Here is a 25,663-nt window from a genome sequence, read left to right on the forward strand (position 1 = left end):
CAAGCCCACGATTATGTGTATGGCTGGGACTTTTCTTCTTGTTCTATAAAAATGAGCAAGTGATTTAGGTTTTTTAAGTGTCCACACTTATTGGCCGGACACTAAGGCACAAAGCCTTTATTCCCTAACAAACTCCCAACTAAAGGCTTTGTGGAGATAAAAAATTAGCGAACTATGATACAAGAGCTGATTTTGAGACTTACTTATCCAATTCCCATCATCTGTCGGCAATTTCCAAATCGCTTTGCGGGTAGACTTTTCGCCAAGAGATCTGCAGGGTTGTTGTCTGTATGTATCTTGACAAGCTCAATAGCTTTATCGTCAAGTACTCTCCTGATAAAATTATACTTCACTGCTATGTGCTTAATCTTGGCATGAAAAACAGGATTCCTTGCAAGCATAATAGCACTTTGACTATCACAATCCTACACAGAAATTTTTGCATCGATGCGAAGTTCTTCTACCAAACGCATGAGCCATAAAGCTTCTTTGCAAGCTTCTGTGGCAACCACATACTCAGCCTCAGTGGTGGATAAGGCAACACACTGCTGCAATCTAGATATCCAAGAGACTACCTGCGAAAGTAAATACGTATCCAGAAGTAGACTTCTTGCAATCTGGATGTCCAACAAAACCTGCATTTGTAAAGCCAAGCATAGACTTCTTGAGCTTTTCAAAGCAAATGCACAAGTGCTTCGTGCCCTTCATGAAGTGCGTGTGCGAGAGCGTGTATGTGTGTGCAACAATGGAGAAGAGAGGAGAAGAGATGAGACACAGGTTTGGGTGGACTCCAAACACAATAGTGTTAGGATTATGAGTCCTTATTCTTTTATGTAGAATGAATGGTCAGTGTTAGTTCCCGGTTAATCTCCGGCCGCCGAACACTCAGGCGGCACATTGGGCTTTACCACCCCAACAACCTCCCACTTAAAGGACAATGTGCCTTTAAGCTAGGGTGACAATGTATCTATACATACAATACAGGTAGACAATGACCATGATCATCTACCCAATGCCCATGAGTGCCTGACAATGTGCAAACCGCTTTGAAGGTAAGCCCTTTGTTAGAAGATCAGCAGGATTCTCAGTGGTGTGAATTTTGGCAAGCTGCAATTGCTTGTCCTCAAGCACCTCACGAATGAAGTGATACTTCACATCCACATGCTTTGTCTTTGCATGAACACTGGATTCTTTGCCAATTGTATAGCACTTTGGCTATCACAATGTAACACAGACATCTCAACATTGATTCCCAAGTCTCCCGAGTCCCACTAGCCGACCAAGCCATATAGCTTCCTTGCAAGCTTTTGAAGTTGCAACATATTCAGTCTCTGTAGTAGACAAGGTAACACAATCTTGCAAACGAGATCGCCATGAAACTTGACCTCCAGTGAATAAAAAAACATAGCCTGAAGTGGACCTTCTCTTGTCCAAGTCTCCTGCAAAATCTGCATCCGTGTAACCTATTACACATGCTTCCTTTCTTCCAAAGAAAATGTACATGTCTTTTGTACCATTCAAATATCGCATAACCCCTTTCACTGCCTCCCAATGTTTCTTGCTTGGATTTGACATATATCTGCTGACAACTCTCACTACAAAAGCAATATTAGGACGTGTAGCAATCATAGCATACATCAAACTCCCAATTGCAAATGAATAAGGCACTTGTGCCATTTCAGCCTTTTCCTCTTCAGACTTAGGGCAATCATTTTTAGAGAGTTTCACATATGGAGGCAGTGGAGTACTCAATGCCTTCCCCTTCTCCATATTGAAACGCTTGAGCACTTTAGCAATGTACTCAGATTGAGACAAATAGACCAATTTCTTACATCTGTCTCGCTTAATGCGCATGCCAGGGATATGGCTTGCTTCACCTATGTCTTTCATTTCAAAGTTTGCATGTAACTCTGACTTCAAGGCTGAAATCTCATCCCTGCATTTCCCAGCAATTAACATATCATCCATATAAAGGACCAAAATTAGCAAACTACCATCTTTAGCTCGCTTAGTGTAGAGGCAATGGTCCATATCGCTACGTTTATAGCCTTGAGAGAGCATGAACGAGTAGAATTTACGATACCACTCCCTTGATGACTGCTTTAGACCGTAAAGAGTCTTTTCTAACTGACACACTAAGTCTTCATTGCCCTTCTCAACAAAACCTTCTGGCTGTTGCATATAAACTTCTTCTTGGAGATCACCATGAAGAATGCCGTCTTGACATCCATTTGGTCAAGTTCCATGTCCTCTTTAGCAACCAATGCAAGTACACACCGCAGAGTAGTCATCTTGACAACTGGAGAAAAGATCTCATCAAAGTCAATACCTTGCTGCTGCTTAAATCCTTTAGCAACAAGTCATGCCTTGAACTTGGGTTTATTATCATGAGGTGTAATTTTTTGCTTATACACCCATTTGCATAGTAATGCCTTTTTACCCTTAGGCAACCGAACCAACCTCCAAGTTTGATTTTTATGCAACGAGTCCATTTCTGATTGCATAGCTTTCTCCCACTTTGCCTTGTCATCCATTGACGTGGCTTCCTTATAGCAGGATTCATCTAGGTATATTTTTTAGTCGTACATCAGACATGCAGAATTCACATTCTGAAGTTTTCGTCCGAGTTACGACCCGTTGATATTGTGCTAATTCTTTCTATCTTTTGTGGTGCTTATGCCCTATCAACTACCTCAACTTTGTGCTAATTTTTCCGATTTTAATGCTTCTTTTAGTGCTAGGCTTCGTTACAGCTGAGTCTGCCCTTGATCTCCGGAGTCATGACAGAAACTCAGTACGTTGAACTTTGTGTTGATGTATGCTCATGTGTGTGTGCGTGTTGTTTGTGTTGTGTTGGGGAGCATATGTTAGTACCTAGTTCTACACCCACTATTGGGCACTGACGACGTTAGTGGGGATGTCATGGTATTTAGTCAATACTATGCATGATGGAGCTGATGGTTATATTGTCTTGTGGGTGACTGTATACCTTGCACTTTCCTTCAAGGGTGAATCTGGGCTTATCCTGGATTCATCTAGGTATATCCTTATAGTAGGAAGGCTCTCCGCAATCTGTCAACATAATGTAGTCCAGTGAGGGAGTAATATATCGAAACTCTTGTAGACCTTCTAATAATTGCTTGAGCCGGTTGTCCCTCAACAACATCTTGTTCTACAAGAGGATTTTGTACTTGTTGTCTGACATTAGGCATTTCAGTCCTATTGTGCTTGGAAGATAACTCTCTTGACCTCCACTGTATGCACAGGCTTCTTATGCATCTTTTCTTCATTGAAGTATACGTCATTGCTGCGAACTATCTTTTTAGCTTCAGAATCCCATAACCGAAATCCCATCTCGCCAGGATTGCCATAGCCAAGAAATATGCATTTCTTTGACTTAGGAGCCAACTTGCTTCGAAACTCCTTTGGAACATGGCAATACGCTTCACAGCTGTCACGTGACACATCCAACCCTATGTGTCCGTGGACAAGCTACAGCATGACCAGGGTTCAATTCAGTCAAGTCAGTCTAGAATAGGAAGTGATCTAGCACTTTTGAGAGTTTGTTCACAGACCGTGCATGTCCAGACACTTAGTGTAGATGCATATCCTCTGGTTGCACACAGCATGATCATAAGCATTCCCATCAGAATCCATCAGAATCCTTCAGGGAATTTTCCAGTGCATTTAGCCTATTTTTCCTATTTTTGACATTTTTCACTTATATTTTTAAGTCACTTATGTTGGAGAGCAGGTAGGGCAATTTTGCTAAGTTTGTATAAATAAAAATCTAGCGCTAGCACTTTCTAGCAGAAGAGGCAGCAGGAGCACCTTGCTCAACAGGCAACTTCTCAGCAAGACCAACACCCGCAGCAGCTCTAGCGTCTTCAGCCATCTGAGGACCTAGCGTTTTTGCATCAGATCAGCCTTGGCGTTTTGTGCATAGCAGATCAGCCCCGACATCATCACGACACAGCAGACAGCCTAGCGTTTTGCATTTGCAGAACCACCGGCGACAGCAGGACCAATTTCAGCCCTAGCAGTTTTGGTTTGCGTTTTCAGTTTTCAGCCTTTAGACACCGCAGATCAAGTCCGAACCTCGCAGATCTCACCTTCCCGCAGCAGTTCCTCGCCGCACGGTCAGTTTCTGCAAGGTTTATAGTTTAAGCCTGGAAAACGCGCGTTTTCAGCGTGTCGTCGTCGTACATGTCACCGACATTGTCACCGACATAGAGTCAGAATTCAGCACATAAAGATTTGCAGATTTCAGCCATTAGCATTTTCAGATTTCAGCCCGTCTCGTCGTCGTCCTCATCGTCGTCGACATCGTCGGCAAGATTAAGCATTGTAGAGATTTGTGCAATCATAAGTAGACCGCTCTCGCCATAGAGAGTGGGGCCTTCGGAGGAGGGTTTTACAACGTCTCTGGTGTCGTATTTCTCCTCTCTCCATCTCTCAGTCTCATACACTTTCACGCAGTGTCCATTCACTTTGTTTGTGTCCATTGCACTCTCTCATTAAGAACGGAAGGCTCTCCCTTCCATAAGAACAAAAGGAACCTTGAGCACAGTTCGGAGCACTCATCTTGAGCAAAGTTCAAACATTCATTTCGTTGCACCTTACAACAGCCAAAGACTCTAAGATGCTTGTAAGAAGGTGGCTTCCCAAACCAAAGCTCTTCAGGTACCTTCTCATCTAAAGCCTTGTTAGGAGATCTATTAATAAGATGGACAGCAATTGCAAACGCTTACGCCCAAAATCCATTAGGCAACTGTCACGAGGACGTGGCAGTTATTAACCATGTCACAAGGATGTGGCTACTGCTAACTTTGGTTGTCGGTTTCTTTCCAATGGGGTTTATTTTATTTGTTTTGAGACCCTCTTTTTGAAGTAGCAAACGGTCAGACATTGTATGGCCAATGTGAGCTGTAGTTTCATCCGCAGACGGGAAGTGGTCGGCACTGGAATTCGTATGGTAAGAGGATGTCTAGGCTGAGAGCAAGATCATATAGGTCCCCCCGTCGCACTTAGCAAGTTGGTGGATACTAGGAAGTGAACTCAATTAAGGCGTAAAGTCAAGGTGGGACTACCAACAAAAAGTATCCGACAGTTGGGCCACATTGCACTTTTGGATGCGGTCCCAATGAGAATAGATGGTCAGAAGACCAGTGGGAGCCCAACGGAAGCATCTCCTAAAATTTAGGGAACTGCTATTTTGGGCCGTGAAATGTGTTCGCGTCATTACCTCCGGTATGACTAGAGGAACATTTTACAACTCTGCCGCGAAGTCAACTGGGCAACCGGTCAGGATATTTTTAAGCGGCGAACCCAAAACGGGAAAATGCTTGTAAATGCGCCAAGTGTCGAATTTTCATGCAGTTTTTTCTTGCAAAAGAATTGGCGCTGAATTTAGAGAAGGGAGAGGCTTCATTTGCAGTGGGTCACAGGTTAAGAGCTATGGAGTGCTTCCTTTCCCTCTCATGTACAGTGTGGTGCTAGGAGTGATGCCCTTCACACTACACACTTCTCTCTCTCTCTCTCCCCCCTACGTGCAGTTATGTGATGTCCCACAAGAGGGCTCGTCATTTGACTGATGTACAGCTCTGTGGGTTCATGTTTTTGTGCTGAGGCAAGAGCCTCCTTGAGCAGGAAGAGGGGTAGTTAGCTGCTACTCCAAAGCAGGCATTGGTGAGGGTCATAACCTCACCATACAGGTGCAAAATCAGCGCTGTGTGTGCGCTGTAATTTTAGTGTTTTTCAGCCATACGGACGCCAGAACCTTTGGGAATCGTGCCCCACCGGCAGAGGACAATTAGGGGACTGTTTGGGGCTGAACACAGGGCAAAAACTTGTAAATACAGCGTGCTGAATTTACTGTTTTTGGGCAGGAATCAGAGGGTATACGCCAGTGCAAGTGAGCTCTAGTAGGGGAATTGGTTTCGCGCAAGTTTTGGGGTTGTTATGTTGCCGAAATTTGGCCAAATCAAATGGTATCTAGGTGGATACACGAGAAGGATTCCCGGGACCCTACATTGTAATTTACCCTCCTAAAGAATAAAGAAATACAGAAAGGGGCGCCAATTTTGGGGCCTACAGGTTGTCGTTGTCTGCTCGGAGCATTCTAGCTTCCGAGCCCTGTGTGTGTTCAAGTGTTAATTCCCCTCACAGGTTCTGTTTGCAAAATGCTCTGTGTGTGTGTCTAAAGTAAAGAATTTCGGGTGAAAGCCAACGCCTACCGCCCTACGGGCCGGTTTCATGGTTCCATTGCCGGGACATCAATCACTTTTTCCTTAAAGAGTGAGCCTGGATTGCTTTGGGATAAAGACACACAGTGTAGGAACACAGGGATTACACTATGGCCGACAAGGGGAAGGGAATTATGGAAGAGGGTTCCTCTCCAAAGGCAGGTAGGAGATTCCTATGGTTGTAGAGATTGGCGAGAGCTCACGGCCACGTCAGTCTGTACCTCCTGTCAACGTGAATGTCCCTCCAGTAGTACAGGAGATTCCTATGGTTGTTGAGATTGGCGAGAGCTCACGGCCACGTCAGTCTGTACCTCCTATCAACGTGAATGTCCCTCCAGTAGTACAGGGCTTTATGACTGGGCAACTTGAGGATGATGCGTTCAAGACTCAGTTAGTTGCTGCGGTGAATGTCTTATCGCAGCTGGTGCAGAATCCGAGGTTTATGGAATTCTTGCAAGCGCCACCAGTGTAACAACAAAATAGGCAACCTACACCGCGTACGGAGCTTGTTGATGCTGAAGCCCAGGTACTTCATGTGGCGCAGGAGAAAAGGGAACACTCGTATGCTGCGGAGTCGGGGGCTCCAAAGCAGGTTCCTTCCGTGCTTGAACAGGTGGCTAGAACGCCTATTCCACAGGTTATGCCAGTTTAGCCCGCCACCTTTCAGAGCCAACATGCTTCGTGCAAGAGCTTGCCGGAGTACAATAGGAGGTTTTGTAAAGCGTTACTCTCAGTGACCTCCTACAGATTTGTGTCACTCACAGAGCAGATAGAAAAGTACTGTTGTGGGCTACCTAAGAGGCTTCGCGATTACTGTACAAAGAACAGAAGGGCTACCCTTACTCAGCTTATGGAAGTTGCGAACACTGGTCTTGCCTTGTTGAAAGGAGAGGAAAGTGGATTTCCGAGCAGTGACAAAGGAGGGCAGGAAAAGAAAAGCGAAGAAGCCCTTTGTGGAAATGGCTCCTGATGCGTCATAGGGGTCAGAAAAGGCCACCAAAGACAAGGATTTAGTTGGGACTTCTGGACCGCAGACAGAGAAATAGAAAAGGAAGCCTTTTGTGCGCAAGTCGCTCGAGGAAAAGAAGGTCCTAATGGCTGAGAACAAATGCTTTATATGCGAGCAGCCTGGTCACTTTTCTATCAATTGTCCAAAGAGGAAAAGGCCAGCTGACTCAGAGGACAAAGAAGACCAGAAAGGCAAGAAGCCAAAACCCACGGCAGGTTTAGTGCCAGACATGGTGGGTGACAGGCCCAGCCCAGATGCCAGTGAGTTATGCAGGGCATGGGGTAAAGTTAGGGATTAGACGACACTCATCTTCTTTGATCCAGGTGCCAAAGCCAACTTTGTCTCACCAGATTTAGCTATGAAGCTGGGCATCAGAGCTCAAGAGATGGGGTACACAGCAGAGGCTGGGTTGGCATGTCTTGGCCACTTAGAGTGTGTTACTCCCATCATTGGAAAACTGGGTTTGCATATTCAGTCGTATGTGGACACTAAAGAGTTTTATATCATGCCGCTGGAATGTTGTGACGCCTTGTAGTCTCTTGGATGCCTACAACAAAAAGATCACTGTACAGCATAGGGGCAAAACTCACATGTTGGATGTAAAGCTTAAAGGAGAGTCAGTCCCTATTGTATCTGCTTCTGCTATCACTTCTGTAATAAAGAATCATCTTTCTGTGTACTTGATTTTTGCACGTGATGTCTCAGATAGTGATCAGTCAAATTTATCTGTGTTAGATAAAGAAAGGTCAGCATTTTTGCAAAAGTTTAGTGACTGTTTTTTTGATTCATTACCGTCGTAATTGCTGCCAGAGAGACCTGAGGACCATCGGATAGATTTGGTGCCAGGGTGTAGCCCACCAAATAGACCTCCGTACAGGGTTAGTGCGGCGCAGCAGAAAGAGATTATGGGCCAGGTTGAGGAGTTATTAGAGAAGGGGCTGATTCAGCCTAGTTCTTCACCCTTTTGCTCCCAAGTGCTCCTAATGCAGAAGAAGGATGGCTCATGGCGCATGTGTATTGATTACCGTGCGTTGAATAAGAATACCATCAAGAATAGGTTCCCTATTCCTAGAATTGATGATATTCTCGATCGTTTAGAGGGTGCTGCGATTTTCAGCAGGATAGACCTTAAGAGTGGGTACCATCACATTCGTATAAGGCCAGAGGATGTGCACAAGACTGCGTTTAGAACGACATTTGGTCTTTATGAGTTTCTAGTGATGCCGTTTGGGCTAACAGATGCTCTTGCCACGTTCAACAGAATGATGGACCGGATTTTCCGCTCGCATCAACAGTTTGTTGGAACGTTCTTCGATGACATGATAGTGTATTCGAAGAATGAAGAGGACCACAGGCGTCACTTGACCATTGTGTTCGAAGAGTTGCGCAGTCATAGGTTACGTGTCAATCCTAAGAAAAGTGAAGTCTTCCTCGAAGAGATCCACTTTCTAGGCCACATAGTCTCAAAGGATGGTGTTAGAATGGATCCCGCAAAGGTCGAAGCTATCAAGACATGGCGAGACTTGAAGACTGTGCACGATGTCAGAAGCTTCTTGGGATTGTGTTCTCACTATAGAAGGTTTATAAGAAATTTTGCAGAGATAGCATCGCCTCTTCACGCATTGCAAAAGAAAGAGGTCACTTTCAGATGGACCCAAAAAGAGATTTCAGCTTTTAGTCTCTTTAAGGAAAATTGACTTCAGATCCAGTTATTGTTTTGCCAGATCTGAGGAAGTCATTTGTGATCCAGTGTGACGCGTGTGGCAGTAGCATCGGAGCAGTGCTAATGCAAGACGGACGGGTAGTAGCCTATGAAAGCCGAATTTTGCAAGGGCCAGAGAGGACGATGCAAGTCTATGAGAAAGAGCTCTTGGCCATGATTCATGCGCTTTCTAGCTGGAAGCACTACCTCTTAGGTGCTGATTTTGTTGTCCAAACAGATCACCAGACCTTGTGATACTTCTTGACACAATCAAAGTTATCCGAAAAGCATATGCGATGGGCAAACATTCTTTCCATGTTCCACTTCCAGATGATGCATGTGGAAGGCAAGAAGAATGTTGTGGCTGATGCATTATCAAGAAAGCCACAAATTTCAACTGTGTCAATTTCTTATCATCATGAGTTAGATGACCTGAAGGAACAGTATACTGCTGATGAAGATTTTGCAAGGATCTTTGAACAGTTACAAGAGGGGCAACATCACGAGAACTACCTCCTCAGAGATGGTTTTATGATGATGCATGGCAGAGTTTGTGTCACTAGGCCACTGCGACATAAGGTCATGGAAGAGAGTCATGTCCCATTGTATGCAGGGCATTGTGGCATTGATGCAACAGTTAAAGCGGTAGAGACGTTCTTCTATTGGCCTACCTTGAGGAGAGATGTGGATGCCTTTGTGCGAGCATGCATAGTTTGCCAAAAGGTCAAGTTTGACACGCAAAAGACACCAGAGTTGTTACAACCATTGCCGATTCCGGATAAGCCATGGGAAAGCATTGCTATGGACTTTATGTTTGATCTTCCAAGGACGCCAACAGGGAGTGATGGTATATGGACCATTATCTGCAGGTTCAGCAAGCAGGCCCATTTTATCCCTGTGAGGAAGAAGATAAAATCTGATCAGATGGCACGCTTGTTCATGTACAATGTGTTTAAGTACCATGGTATGCCACAATCGATTATCAATGATTGTGATCCTCGCATGACCAGTCTGTTCTGGAGAGGATTGTTTGAGAGCATGGGCACTACGCTCAAATTCTCGTCTTCGCTTCATCCACAAACTGATGGACAGTCAGATGAGGCTAATTCTACTGTCTTAGATCTGTTGAAATGCTGTGTGTCAAATAATAAGGGCAAGTGGGAACAGTATTTGCCTATGCTTGAGTATGCGTACAGTAATACGGTGCATTCGTCTACTGGCAAAGCACCTTTTGAAATTGTTGAAGGCGGCAAAAAGATTCCTCCCATTTTGCATACAAAGGACAAGATCTTTGAGGCAGATCGATATGTTGAGAACATGGATGAGATGTATAAGAAGATTTAAGTTGCCTTCGAGAAGACTCAGGCAAAGCAGAAAAAGGCTGCTGATCGTCACCATCGTGAATTGCTATTATCACCTGGTGATTGGGTTCTCTTAAAGTTCGAAAGGCAAGGTTAAAGAAGATGAAGGGTAAGGAACGACTGTTTCCTAAGCTCAGCATGCGTTACTATGGGCCTTTTCAAGTGCTTGACAAGGTGAGCGATGTGGCTTATAGGCTGAAATTGCCTGATGCGTGGAAGATTCATAATGCGTTTCACGTGAGTCTTCTAAGACCCTTCGTGGGTGATGTGCCAGAAGATATGCCATATGAGGATCAGCCAGAAGTTGAGGAACTTGATGAGATCCTGGTATCTGAGCAAGTTTTGGCACAGAAGGACAGAAAAGTTAAAGGACAAGTTGCAAGACGCTATTTGGTGAAGTTCAAGAACTATCCGCCTATGGATGCAAAGTGGATGGAAGAGCACGAACTGTCAGAGTCACCAAATGTATTGCAACTTTACCTTGAAGCCTTTGGGTTACAGCCTACTTATGCCCCAACCCAACGTGTGCAAAGGAGGGGTAATGATAGAGCTAGTACATCAAATGTACATATGAATTCCGTGCCATAGATGCAAATGGAAAAAGTATGAAGGCCTCATTAAGTCATTTGTATCTATGTATGTTAGGACCTTTCTTGCGGATACATGCGCTGATAAAAGAGTGTTAATAGCACAAGATCATCAATGGCGTGTATTTATGGTATGCAATCGAGGACGTTTGCGATTTCAAGAGGGGGGTATGTCACGAGGACGTGGCAGTTATTAACCATGTCACAAGGATGTGGCTACTGCTAACCTTGGTTGTTGGTTTCTTTCCAATGGGGTTTATTTTATTTGTTTTGAGACTCTTTTTGAAGTAGCAAACGGTCGGACATTGTATGGCCAATGTGAACGGTAGTTTCATCCGCAGACGCGAAGTGGTCGGCACTGGAATTCGTATTGTAATAGGATGTCTAGGCTCAGAGCAAGATCATATAGGTCCCCCCGTCACACTTAGCAAGTAGGTGGATACTAGGAAGTGAACTCAATTAAGGCGTAAAGTCAAGGTGGGACTACCAACAAAAAGTATCCGACAGTTGGGCCACATTGCACTTTTGGATGCGGTCCCAATGAGGATAGATGGTCAGAAGATGAGTGGGAGCCCAACGGAAGCATCTCCTAAAATTTAGGGAACTGCTATTTTGGGCCGTGAAATGTGTTCGCGTCATTACCTCCGGTATGACTAGGGGAACATTTTACAACTCTGCCGCGAAGTCAATTGGGCAACCGGTCAGGATATTTTTAAGCGGCGAACCCGAAACGGGAAAATGCTTGTAAATGCGCCAAGTGTCGAATTTTCATGCAGTTTCCTCTTGTAGAAGAATTGGCGCTGTATTTAGAGAAGGGAGAGGCTTCATTTGCAGTGGGTCACAGGTTAAGAGCTATGGAGTGCTTCCTTTCCCTCTCATGTACAGTGTGGTGCTAGGAGTGATGCCCTGCACACTACACACTGCTCTCTCTCTCTCCCCTACGTGCAGTTATGTGATGCCCAACAAGAGGGCTCCTCATTTGACTGATGTACAGCTGTGTGGGTTCATGCTTTTGTGCTGAGGCAAGAGCCTCCTTGAGCAGGAACAGGGGTAGCTAACTGCTACTCAGAAGCAGGCACTGGTGAGGGTCATAACCTCACCATACAGGTGCAAAATCAGCGCTGTGTGTGCGCTGTAATTTTAGTGTTTTTCAGCCATACGGACGCCAGAACCTTTGGGAATCGTGCCCCACCGGCAGAGGACAGTTATGGGACTGTTTGGGGCTGAAAACAGGGCAAAAACGAGTAAAGACTGCGTGCTGAATTTACTGTTTTTGGGCAGGAATCAGAGGGTATACGCCAGTGCAAGTGAGCTCGAGCAGGGGAATTGGTTTCCCGCAAGGTTTGGGGCTGTTATGCTACCGAAATTTGGCCAAATCAAATGGTATCTAGGTGGATACACGTGAAGGATTGCTAGGACCTTACCTTGTAATTTACCCTCCGAAAGAATAAAGAAATACCGAAAGGGGCGCCAATTTTGGGGCTACAGGTTGTCGGTGTCTGCTCGCAGCATTCTAGCTTCCGAGCCCTGTGTGTGTTCAAGTGCTAATTCCTGCCGCAGGTTCTCTTTGCAAAATGCTCTGTGTGTGTGTGTGTGTCTAAAGTAAAGAATTTCGGGTGAAAGCCAACGCCTACCGCCCTACGGGCCGGTTTCAGCAACTCTGCATTACACAACATGCTACGTATTTTCTCTTGTATGGTACGCTTCATCCTCTCAACAACACCATTTTGTGGAGGGTTTTATGGAGCAGTCAACTCTCTTTTGATGCCTTTGGAATCACAAAATTTTTGAAAGGCTTTAGTGACATACTCACTACTATTGTCTGACCTTAGGCAGTTGACTTTCTTGCCAGACTGATTCTCCACTAATGCCACAAAATTCTGAAATTTTGAAAGAACTATATCCTTCTTTCTGAGAGAATATACCCACACTTTCCTTGAGAAGTCGTTAATGAATGTAACAAAGTACAATGAACCTCTCATGGATATGTTAGGCATAGGTCCACACACATCACTATGCACTTCTTCAGTAAGCAAACTGCCCTCAACATGAGCACATGTTAAACCATCAGGAGGTGCTGAGTTACTTATGGCTATGCGAAAAGTATCCCAAGTTTTTGGCAACATAACTAGCAAGAACATTGCTTTGACCGAATCTTCGAAATTGGCTCCCTGCGCAGAAAGCTGACTGAAAATTGTGTTGAACTCATTGAGATGGTTGCACATGGGTGTGTCCTCATCCATCTTCAAATCAATTAACTTTTTTAGCCAATAAACGTATGATGTTGCACTTTGTGTCTCATACAGGTCACATAACTTCTTCCACAGCTCATAGCTAGTCTTTTCCATGTTCACATTGAAGTACACATTCTTTGACAAAGTTAGCATGATGGTGGACCTGGCAAGCTCATCCAACTGTTGCCAAGCATACTCATCCATATCCTGAGGCTTTATCCCCTTCATCTTTATCGGCCGGATCTGCTTCTTCTGTACTAAGACATTGTAAATTTGTTCCTTCCAAATGGGAAGTTAGTGCCATCTAACTTCTCAATATTGTTCTCAATATTGAACAAAGAGTTTTCCGATGATGAAGCCGTCACTCAACAAGGAACAAAAGCAATAGATCCGTTGCATTAAAGAAGATGATAGAAAGCTTGAAAATTTTTGGCAGAGTCTCCCTTGCAAAACTGACTTCTGAACCCAAAACAAATGTGTACAATGATTCAAACACTGATCAAATGGCAAGATAGAATCTCAAAGAACTGTCACTTTCAATGTCTCTAATTTTAGAAGAGTGTCTCTGACCAACTGAACACTGTCAAGCGCATACACATAAAGATGACAACAATGCCAACAATGGCGGGGTCAGCAGATGCACACTAACACTGCACTAACCGTATAAACATACATCCTATGTCGATGCCGAAACTATGGGGATGTCGGGGGCTCGCTCCAAAACCTATATCACCGAAAGGATCTCCACATTTCAGAATCCCCCAGTTCAATAAAACCTTACGACGACCCTGAACAATAGGCTTTGTATATTTCCATCACAATACATAAACCGCATAAGATCTTACATCAACCACAGAAACGCTTTTCTGTAATCGTTGCGGCGGTTTGTCTGATTTAACAGACCCTCAAGAACTTACATCAAATATGCATGTGACAGAGATTGCAGAAAGAGTCTGCAACAAAAACCTGTACGCAGAAGAATCGACGAAGGTAGACCACCCTGCTGTGCAAAATTTGCAGAAACTTCCTTATGCAAAGTTGTAGACCATGCGAAAACGGTTGGGAATTGCGGGAATGGACATGAAATAAGCTATTTTTACAGGTCAAAACAGAGCTATAAAAATCTGCAGCTACAAGCAGTTTGAGTGACGTATCTTAAAATTGGTGAAAATTTTGAGAAAACTTTCTTCTGCAAAGTTGAAGAGGACGGAAAACTGGTTAGGAATCGCGGGAATCGGCTCGAATGAAGACGTTCTGATAGATCAAAACAGATCTGCAAAAACGTGTTGCAGTTTTTGCTACTTCTCCGCTTGCTTCCCCGTTGAGCTCCAATGGTACTCCCAATCCCTCTGCTTTGATACCAGTTGAAGTGCGCGTGCGAGAGCGCGTGTGTGTGCAGCAATGGAGAAGAGAGGAGAGGATTACTCATGTATCTACTCACCACTCCCACTGCAAATGCAATGTCTGTACGTGTGGCGACCATAGCATACATTAAACTGCCAACGGCTAATGCATTTGGAATCTTGGCCATTTCAGCCCGCATATCATTTGATTTTGGGCTGTCATCTGCACTAAGTTTCACATATGGAGGCAACAGAGTGCCTATCGCCTTTCCCCCCTCCATATTGAAATGTTGCAAAACTTTATGGATGTAATCTATCTGAGATAGATAAAGAAGACCTTTGTGTCTATTTTGAAAGATACGCAAACCAAGAATGTGATTGGCATCACCAAGATCCTTCATGTCAAAGTGTTCACGCAAACTTTGTTGAGAAGCAACGGGGCCTAAAACAATGTGTAAAGTAGCAAACAATGTGTAAAGTAGCAAGTTTTACGACAGGTGAGAAGATTTCATCAAAGTCAACGCCATGCTTTTGCTTTTACCCCTTTGCAACCAAACGTGCTTTGTACTTAGGAGAAGCATTTGACGTGTCTTTCTTTTTGTAAATCCATTTACATGGCAAAGCTTTTTGTCCCTTCGGTAGATCTACCAAATCCATCTATGGTTCTTCTCCAAGGATTGCATCTCGGAGAGCATTGCTTTGTACCATTTCTTATTGTCATCCCTCTGCATAGCCTCTTTGTAGCAAGAGGGTTCATCACAATCGGTAAGTATTACATAGTCCATAGATGGGACATATCTATCAGGAGGTCTAGTCTTCCGAGTAGATCTACGTACCCAATGGTCCATGGCAGGTGTTTCAGCCTGTACATCATCAAAGACAGCAGGCTGTTCAGCCGGTTGCATTGCATCAATGGGCTGATTTCCTTCATGATCCTGTTCCTCAACTTGTGGTGCATCAATGGCAACTTCATTTGGCTGATTTTCAGCACCTATTTGCTGATTTTCTGCATTAATATGTTGCTGAACATTGGGCATTCTTGGCTGTCCATAAGGTACATCTTTCCTAAAAACAACCCGTTTGATTTCCTCAACTCTAGTGGGCTGTTTGTGCATGCAATTCTCATTGAATATGACATCATTGCTGCGTATTATCTTCCTCAATGCGGGATCCCATAATCTATACCCCATTTTACCTTCTTCACCATATCCTAGGAAAATATATTTGCTAGACTTTGGACCAAGTTTGCTACGCAATTCACTCCGGATGTAAACATATGATGCGCAGCCAAACACTCTCAAATGTGCATATGAGGGTGGTGACCACACCCAAAGTCTTATTTGGTGACTGATTGATCGAGTGAACATTTGCTTGCACAACTTCTACCCAAAACCCATTGGGTAGCGCAACATGTGACAACATACTCCGAACCTTCTCTACAATGCTCCGGTTTAGTCTTTCTACAACTCCATTAAGGGTTAAAAGGAGCAAGGAGCTCTCTTTTAATACCCTTTGTGTCACAAAAGTCCTTGACAGCTTTTGACACACACTCCCCCCCATTGTTTGAGCGCAAAGACTTAAGCTTCTTGCCAGTCTGATTCTCTACATATGTAAGGAACTTTTTAAACGTATCCAATACATCACTGGATATACCCACACCTTGCGAGTCGCGTCATCAATGAAGGAAACAAAATACTTCTTTCCTCCTAATGACAATTATGGCATTTCACATACATCAGAGTGTACTAACTCTAACTGTGAAGACTTAGTACAAAGAGATTTATTGTGCGGTGTTTGAGCGTGCTTACCATAAATAGAATGCTCACAATGAGTAAAATCAACATACCTCAAACACGACAAATAACAAGAACAAGAAAGAGTTTGCATTCCCCTTTTACTCATGTGTCCCAACCGGCCATGCCACAAAGAAACACGTGGGTGCTCGGTTACGGTGACAACATGGTCACTCACACTAGATACAAATAAAGGATATAAGATGTCACTTTTAGAACCCTTAGCAACAATCCTAGAACCATTATATTTTCCATTTTCTATCGCCAAAAGTAGTGTGGTAGCCAACATCATTGAGTTGACTTGTACTTATCAAACTCTTCTTCAATTGTGGTACATGTCATATATATTGCAACATAAAAACCATACCATCAGCAAAGGATAAATGCACACTACCAATACCTGCAATGTCATAGTCATGATTGTCCCCCAAGTGGACAGTGCCATGCCTTCCACCTTTACAGTGGAAAAACCATTCCCTATGAGGTGTAAGATGAAAAGAGGCTCCGGAATCAAGAATCCAAGTATGCATGTCATCTTCAGAGCCAGTGACTAAAGAACCTGCATCCACAGAAGAAACATCAAGAACATCAGTGCTACTGTCACTGTCACAGTTACTAGCAACATCGATTTCTTCACTTTTCACTGAGCTCTTCTTTGCATTTCCTTTATTTTTTGCATCAGATTCAGCATCTTTGTTCCTCTCTTTCTTCCACTCATAGCATTCACGCTTGTTGTGGCCTTTTTCCACAATGATGGCATTCTACATCCTTTCTAGCACGAGACTTGCTACTTGCCTTGCCCTTGTGGTAATTCTTTCCCCTCTGCTGGAATCTACCTCTCGTATGCAAAGCATTGGAAGAAGTCATTGTGATAGTATTCTTCCTGTTCGTCTCTTTCATAAGAAGAGAACTCTCTACATCCAAGTATGTAAGCGTCGTATTCGAATTGCTCAAAGATGTCCGGAAAGTCCCAACTTTTAGGAAATGTACACATCAAGAAAGTAGCTTTGAATTCGTCATCAATCTCAAATTTCAAATTTGTCAGTTGGCTGAAAATTGAGTTGAACTCATTTAGGTGTACTGACATCATCGTACCCTCTTTCATGCAGAGATCGATGAGCTTTTTCAGCCAATACACTTTACTTATTGCACTTTGCTGTGCATAGAGATCCCCTAATCTCTGCCACATACCCCATGCTGATGTCTCTTCTTTATAATGTCCTAGTCTCGATCCGCAGCTGGTGTGAAGATGTGCGTATCTGGTGTGAAGATGTGCGTATCTGGCCAATAGCACATCGTATCCCATGAGACAAGTGAGTGTCCCATGTATCTGGGCCTCGTCACAAAACCGTCCCCTGTAAGCTGGAGAAGATGCTCTCTGTAGAAAGCCATCTTCGTGCCTAGCTCCTGTGCTGGCTGTATCCATGTCCTCTTGATGTCTAGCTGAGCCGGGTCCTGTCGGATGAGCCTGGTGATCTCGGATTGTGTAAGAGTTGGAGAGGGTGCCTCTAATGAGTACTGGAAGGGGGGGCAATCTGTCTATGCTGAACCCATGCGCCTGAAACCATGATGTCATTTCACCATACCGGCATGCTGTATCTCCCTGCATGGCTACCTGTCGAGAGGACTCAAGTGCAAGGCGGACATATCTGTCTCTGGGAAGTTCCCACATGCGGTGTTTGAAGGCAACAGATCTGGTAAGCGCCTCGACTACTAGTGGGGGAGCAGCTAGCTCTGCTCAGATAATGGCACGCGGTACTGAAGCCTTGGCTCTAATGAGCCGCGAGATCATAGAGACCAAAGGCTTCTCCATGTCCCCCCACCCATCAGTGCGACCTGTCCTCCCGTGATGATCCAATGAAGGTCCCCATATCTCAGCTCCATAGAGCAATGCAGACTCCACTAAAGTGTCAAATAGCTAGACCTTCGTCTGAGGCTCCTAAAACTGAACTTGTGAACACATCCTCTCCAATCTGCCCAATGCTGCATGGGCTCTGGTCAATCTAGTCTCTGCTACTCTCCTCAGTGAAAATGCTGGTCCACTAAAAACCACTCCAAGGTAAGTGTAAGCATCTGTATACTCCACAGTCTCCTGGCCGTATGTGAATGCGGGCGTTGACCTCCTGATCCATTGTGGGGTGGTATTAAATACCGTGACCTTGGTTTTACCAAGGTTGACAGACAAACCACTTTCGTGAGCAAATCTATGCAGAGCATCCAAGTGACGTTGCATCCCCTCTGGAGAGTCGGAAATCAACACAATATCATCAGCATAGAGCAATAGTGGAATCCATGTCCCTGCCAGCTATGCACCTCTATCACCATCTCTCTCAATGTAGTCAGCAACCTCATCCACATACATACCAAATAGAGTAGGAGAGAGCGGGCAGCCTTGCTTCACACGAATAGTGGAGTGAACCGGTGCGGACAAACCCTCTAAGGTGCGTACCTGCCCCACTAGTGACCTGTACAATGCCATGATCCCCCAAATGAGCTCTGTGGGTGCTCCCATCTCCTGTAATCTGCGCATCAATATAGCTCTGGGTATTGTGTCAAATGCTTTGCGGAAGTCCACAAAGCTACACTAGATTTGTCTCCCATGTGATCTGCCCTCCTCAATGATGGCTCTGAGTGTCAAGATATGGTCAAGAGTAGAAAAGCCTCTCCTGAAACCTGCCTGCCCAGCTGCACGTATCCCTTCCTTCTCTGCCCATCTACTCAGCTGTTGCTCAAGAATGGATGCGTACAACCGTGCCAATGTGTGTCCAATCATGATAGTGCGATAATTCCTAGGCTCCATAGGGTCTCCTGACTAGATGATGGGTACAATCGTAGAAAGACTCCAAGTATCAGGTAAGCCCTCACACATGGCATGGTTAAACATAACTGCTAGAAGCTCTGCTAGTAGATCTCTGGCATGCATGAAATGCTCAGCTACTAAGCCATCATGATCATATGCTCTCCCAGTCCTCATCCTGTCAATGGCCTTCCTCACCATCTCAGCGGTGAAAAAAGCACTTGTGTGTGGGCATGGATCAGGGGGGTCGGGGAGGGGCGGCTGTTCGGAAACTGTGTACAAAGATGATGCATACTAGCCCCAAGTCTTTGTAGAGGTAATGGCAGGGGGGGGGGATTGCTCATGAAAGAGCCGCGACGCCTCACGTGAGTCCTGACTCAAGAATAGCTGGTAAAGATCCTGCTCTAGTCGAGCCAAAAATGCCCTTTTCTTCCGCCGCACTAGGCGTCGGAAGTCAATCTGTGACTGCCTGTGAGTGATGTCTCCCAAAAGCACCTCCCTCTGAAGTCTAGCTCTAGTCTCGCGGCATTCCGTATCATACCAGCTGTTCTGGGGCATGCTCCCAGAACGGTGTCTTTGCTCAGGCTGAGTGTGTGGGTATGCCTCTGCTGCTGCATCATGTAAAGTCTGTGTTGGTATAGTAGTAAGCTCCTCCAGAGGTCGTCCTGGCTCCTTAGTGCACAAGCGTCTGTATATCCCATCTATGTATACAGAGTCCGTCTCCCGCATGAAGGTGTAGCGAGTAGGGGCAGCTGCCCGTGGCCTGTGTGCTACACTGAACTGGAAAGGGATGGTCAGTGAGACAAGAGCACGATCCACTGCCACCCCAACAGGTCTTGGGCCAACAGTGAGATCCTGGATACTAGAGATGAGGCTTGGCTGTGCCATGACATAATCCACTGTGCTGGCTCTGTGTCTGTGTGGAAAGCATGTGAAACCTCTCGCAGCGGGAAATCTCTGTAGGCCATTCAAGATGGCCAATCCATGTGCAGTCCCCATGTCTATCAAGTGCCATCCATATTCAGTATATTCCCCATCCTGCGATAGTCGAGATAGGTCTGTCTCTACCACATCCAACTCTCTCAACATCTCCTCTGAGGTATCATAAAACACTGTCTGATGATGGGCAGTCCTAGCATTGAAGTCCCCTAGAATGATAATGTCACCATCTCTAGAGAACTCCCATATGTCAATTTGTCATCATCCAAGATAGAAAAGGGGGATTGTCCTTTAGGTGGTGCATATACTGACGTACTCAGGGAAAGTAGCAAATAGCCATGTAAAGATATCTGCCTGTCTCTGCTCTCAATCTCACCCACTTGTACCTCGCTTGCTCATCCCTGCGAGCTATATGTATCAATGGCTGCAGCTCCTCCCTGAATAACATTGCCACTCCTCCCGAGCCCTGCCCTCTGTGCTCCGATTGTGTCTCCTGTATACAGGCTGTCTCCCATCTGTATCCATTAATGTGAGGCATAGACTGCCCAGTGGCCTGATGCGTCTCAGAGTAGAAGATGATGTCTCTCCTGGAAAAACTCTCCTCAAAAGCACCTACATCAAGACGCATAGATCCATTACAATTCCAGGTAGCAACTTTGGGTGCAGTCCCATAGGCCTCACATCGTCATGTGGAGCGTCGTTCCAATATCACCACTCTTCCATCTCGGTAAAAGGCAATCTTGCCGCTCTAATCTCTGGCATTACCTCCTGCATATGAGCGATCTGTGAGAGGGTAAGGTCATCCCTGAGAAAGATACCCGTTTTTTTTAAGAGAGAGAGAGAGAGCTTTATGTTAGAAGCCCACGATTATGTGTTTGGCTGGGGCTTCTCTTATTGTTTTATAAAAATGAGTAAGTGACTTAGGTTTTTAAGTGTCCACGCTTATGGACAGATACTAAGGCACAAGGCCTTTATGCCCTAACACTGCCATGTTATCAGTTTTTAGGACCTTTGAGTCCTTGGCCAGTTTGTCCATAAGTTGGGGTCTTTTAAGTGCCCTAACCCCCTAGGGGTTGCCATGTCACCATCTTATGACAGCAAGTTCTCACTCAATGGGAACATATGCACACTTGCTCACAAAGATGTGCAAGTTGTCATGATTTCTCATTGAAATTGCAAAACAATTGGAGCTGCAATGAATAGTGTTGTAGAAACTCAGTAAATGTCAAGCATGAGTCCTTAGTATGGTTATAAGGAGATTTCCAATTTTCATCGATGGTAAAGTCTTGTAAGTTTTTTGTTTTCATGCTTTTCCTATTCAAAGCTCAACATTATTGTAGGACTTTGTAATTATTAGGGACCAGAACAAAGAGGTCTTCTTGTGAGAAGGTAGGAGCTAGGTGGCCTGTACAAACTCTTTGCTCTCTCCATGAGCAACAACCTCACTCGGGGGTTTGCAAAGCTTTTTGAGTTTGGACTTCTCTACGGTTCCCATCCAAAGGGATTGATGGGAGCGGCTTGGTTGTGTAAGGGATTAAACCAAGAATTGCTACTTCAACTAATTAACTTGGGTTTAACACTCCTTGAATCTTATGGCGGCTGTCAATGTTGGTGATTTAATGGTAGGCTTGGCTGGGTTTGCGTCTGCTTTCATGAGTACCTTGTTGGGCTTGAAAGTTTTGCCCTGTAGTCAACCTGGTAGACCTTTTTTTTCCTACTGAAAGCCACTTGATCTGTGTATCCAAAGCTAGGAGCTACCTAGATGGTCTGGTCTTTATTGAAATAGTAGGACCACCTCTTTTCCTGAATGCTCATATTTGTCCTATATGTTGCTATGTTCAGGTGCTATCTACAGAAAAGAGTCCTGAACCGATCAAAAGGACCAGCAGTTTGGGCACTTCGAGCGCAAACGGACAAACGTGAATATGCACTTGAAATGAAGAGCGTTTTGGAGAGGTAAGAGATTTTTTTTTTTGGTCTAAACTAATGTCTTCTATTTGGGTGAAATGTTATCCTGAGTTACTATTAGAACCTTTGCAGTTTTTTCTTATTGTAAATTCTTCAAGACTGTTTTCACTGTATGCTGTATTCATGGCATACTTATCAATGGTTCTTTGTTTACATGTAACTTGGTGTACGAGCCTCTGATCTTGTTGGCCTAAGGAATCTTATTACCTTGGGTATTGCCTATTATGAGGTAATGTAACTGCATTCTGAGTAGGGACAATCGTAGAGGTTTGTGCTTTATAGCTTGAAGGTTGTCGGCCTCAAGGAGGGACATACATACTTGTACGTTGTGGGCAAATCATGCTGTCATTATCTTTCCACTCTTTCCGTTGTTAGGTTCACTGAGGGACACACAACTTGTTTGTTGCATTCATGTCCAACACTCAGGTGATTCTTCAGCTTGGGCAAATCATGCTGTCAGCTATCTTGAATGTAGTATATTGTGATGGCCATTTGGAGATGCTGGTGTGCCATCGATCACAGCAGCTTGACAAAACCACATTGCTCCTCGCTGCCACTGGCAGCCCGGAAGTGGGTGACTCCACAGAGTATATAAAGCAGTGGTCACAGGAAATGCAGTTATTAGTCACCTTATTATTGGATAACCATGGCTCGTGCATGGTCACAGATGCACCAGTTATTTGCTTTTGTCAACCATGCCGATTTTGGCATAGTTGCACAGTTACATCTTATGGACAACTTGTGCCTGCATAACCACATTCTAAGGCCTTTTTGAGCAAGGATGATCACCAAACAATGTGTGTACATGTTCATGCGGTAAGAGCATTCATATCCAAGGCATACATAACCAAAATGGGGTCCATCTGACCTAGGATTAACTCTTTGGCTGAAGTTTCGTCGTTCTCATATTGAGGAACCTGGAGGTACAATTGCCGTGGCAAAGAATCTTAAGCAAGGGACTGTTGCAGGGAAAATGCTGAGCAAAGGAGTTCTTGACTACCATCCGGCTCATGGATTTTATAAAATTGGCTATCGATACGTTTCTTCAACCCTACTGATCATGGGTTTATGCCATTGAGCATGCAAAAGGATTATGGAGCAAACTTGAGGGTGGATGTGTCAGTAGTGTTGAAACTGCTATGCTATTAGGGTTGTAAGGCTCTTGATGATTGTGATAGGATGTTATGGGTGATCTTGATTTCAGTGACTTCCTTTTGCTGAGTGCCTCTAGCAATGCAGGGTAATTATTTTCGTCGCATTTAAGTATGAAGTGCGGAGCATTTCACAATCGATCGGAATGCCTTTGCCATGCTTATGCCAAAGGCCAATGTGTTTGCACGTGAAAAAGCTGACTATGGGTTCTTTAGGCTTGAACAACTAGGAGTGGGGTCAAGAGACAAAGAAGACCTCCAACTCCCAATGCTAAAAATGAAGGCAAGAGAGAATTGTTTACTAGTACTTTCTTCCAAGGAATGAGTGAGGCAAAGTGTCACAAGACGGGCACCACATGCCAATGGAAAAGAACAAACTGAACAGACCTTTAGCACTTCAACAACTGAACTGAAAGAGAGAGAGCACATGCGACACGGAGTGGCGGAATTCCACCCCAGAGAGTACTGGCCCCAAACCTTGGCGCCCCTTTCGGTATTCCTTTATATTACTTGAACTCGGTACAATGCCGGTACTCACGCTCTGCACCTTCACCCAGAAGAGTGCCAGAGATTGAGCCCTTTGTACATATTTAAAGGCCCTTGGCCTCAAAAGCAGTTACATGAAAAGCAATAAACTCAAAAGCATCTGGTCCAAAAGTGCTGCACCCAAAAAGCTGCCTACGCGTTTTAAAGACTGCCACGTCAGCACAGTCAGCGCAAATTGCGGAATTTCATAATGCCGCTACATCATCACAACCAACGCAAATTGTGGAAATCTGTACAGATCTGCCACGTCAACATCTTCTACGCTTTGTGTGTGTGTGTGTGTGTGTGTGTGTGTGTGATGCTTTTAGATCCCCGGGGCCCCATCGGACGGGGTCCCATAAGTTGGTGGGAACTTCTGTTTAAACATAGGCCACTCGGCAAGACTTTGCAAGTTGGTAAAATTTCTTCTGTTGCTTCTGCTGCTTTTCTTAGGGTTTAGGCCCCTCGGCCGGGATTTACAGGTTGGCTCCGTTCTTCAGTGGCTTGACACGTTAGCAATTTGTGACACAGAGCGCAAGGAACTCATTTTATTTGGCAGATGTTTTGAGTGCAGAGAAGGGCACAAATACGCAGAGTCTTTAAAGCGATAAGGATTGAATAAGGAGGTGAGTGTTCGGGTGATTAGGAGATAAATGGAAAGTTGTCCAGGCTTCAACCGGATTAGTATCAGATTGCTTGCGTGTGCTGTACATTGTTTGCGACCTAGCCATCGTTGAACTATGTAGAGCATGGGGAAAGATCCAGCATCAAGATGTCTTGATCTCCTTGGACTCGAGGATTCTTGCTAACTTCCTCTCTCTTAAGTTGTCTGAAGAGGTGGGAATCACTGTCCAGAAGATGGGCTCTTGTTATCTTACCTGTGATGTCAACCCACTGTGTGTGCAAGATGCCTAGCTCAAGGCTATAAATTGAGCTTGTGAATGGTTTGAAGCAGATTTCTCAAGCCTGGAACTAGAGGAGTGATGGCTTTCTTTAGAAGCCGCTGGAAGTTTCATGCATGCTATCATGTATGCAACACAATTTATAAGAGTGATAATGAAAATGTTGCATCAACTGTCTTGTGCCAAGCTTGTTGTGTGGTGCCAAATGGTTAACCACGAAATTTTTATACAAGATGAAGCTTTAGACTTGTGGTTTGTCTCTTACTTTAAGGAAAGCTTGTTTGTTCTATATTGAGATTTGTGTTTTTTGGGTGTTCTCATGTTGTCTCATGTTGTCTCATGTTTGGGTCTACTAGGCCATAGTTTGGTTTTTTGCACACTTTAATACATCTTTCTAGATATCTTTCTTTACGTGTTTCTACATTGGAAAACAAAAAGGTTCATAAGATCGGACTCTAGATCTTTGTGCTAAATATTCAGCTGACTGTTCTTTATATTAAATTAAGTCGTCATGATGAACTTGCTCAAAACTTGGTTTCTGAGAGAATCTACTGCCAAGCTGGTGAGTGCTGGCAGTCAGGAAAAACATTCCTCATTTACTTCAGTTTGTGATACTTCAAAAGCGTGATTTGCAGATTTTGCTCTTGATTGAAATATAATTTGGTTTACTAACGTCTTGTACAGGACAGAGAATCTGCATATTAGAGAGGCCATGGTAACAGAGATCATTGTTGGCAAAAATGACAACGTTGAAGGTGTCAAGACATTTTTTGGAATGAATTTTTACGCACCTGCTGTTGTTCTAACAACTGGAACATTCATGAATGGCAAAATTTGGGTCGGGAGAACATCTATGCCAGCTGGCAGAGCAGGTGAATCAGCATCTCATGGGCTTACTGAGCACCTACAAGAACTTGGGTTTGAAACAGAAAGGCTCAAGACAGGGACACCTGCTAGAGTTGATATCCGGACTGTCGATGTCAGCCGGTTGGAGCCACAGCCTGGGGATGAGGAGGTGTCTGCCGACTTTTCTTTTCAAATCCCCTCCCCCCCCCCCCCCCCAAAAAAAAAAAAAAAAAAAAAAACACACCCCATGCACGCCTGCAG

The 25,663-nt window shown here is 44.5% G+C and overlaps 1 protein-coding gene and 2 pseudogenes across 2 annotated transcripts in view; 1 reads left to right on the top strand and 2 right to left on the bottom strand.

Annotated features, from left to right (window-relative positions):
• Positions 1 to 25,663, top strand: part of LOC147461126 (glucose-inhibited division family A protein) — a 139,310-nt gene that overhangs the window by 80,870 nt on the left and 32,777 nt on the right. For both annotated transcript variants that reach the window (XM_086508743.1, XM_086508744.1), the window contains exons 4-5: positions 21,853 to 21,966; positions 25,241 to 25,571. In XM_086508743.1, the coding sequence (XP_086364869.1) occupies positions 21,853 to 21,966; positions 25,241 to 25,571 (445 nt within the window). The remainder of the gene's footprint in view (positions 1 to 21,852; positions 21,967 to 25,240; positions 25,572 to 25,663) is intronic.
• LOC147461128 (uncharacterized) lies at positions 15,126 to 18,626 on the bottom strand (annotated as a pseudogene).
• LOC147461129 (uncharacterized) lies at positions 18,646 to 20,160 on the bottom strand (annotated as a pseudogene).

The sequence above is a fragment of the Adiantum capillus-veneris genome, chromosome 3 (assembly GCF_014529385.1).
Source record: "Adiantum capillus-veneris isolate H3 chromosome 3, ASM1452938v2, whole genome shotgun sequence".
Classification (NCBI taxonomy): Eukaryota; Viridiplantae; Streptophyta; class Polypodiopsida; order Polypodiales; family Pteridaceae; genus Adiantum; species Adiantum capillus-veneris.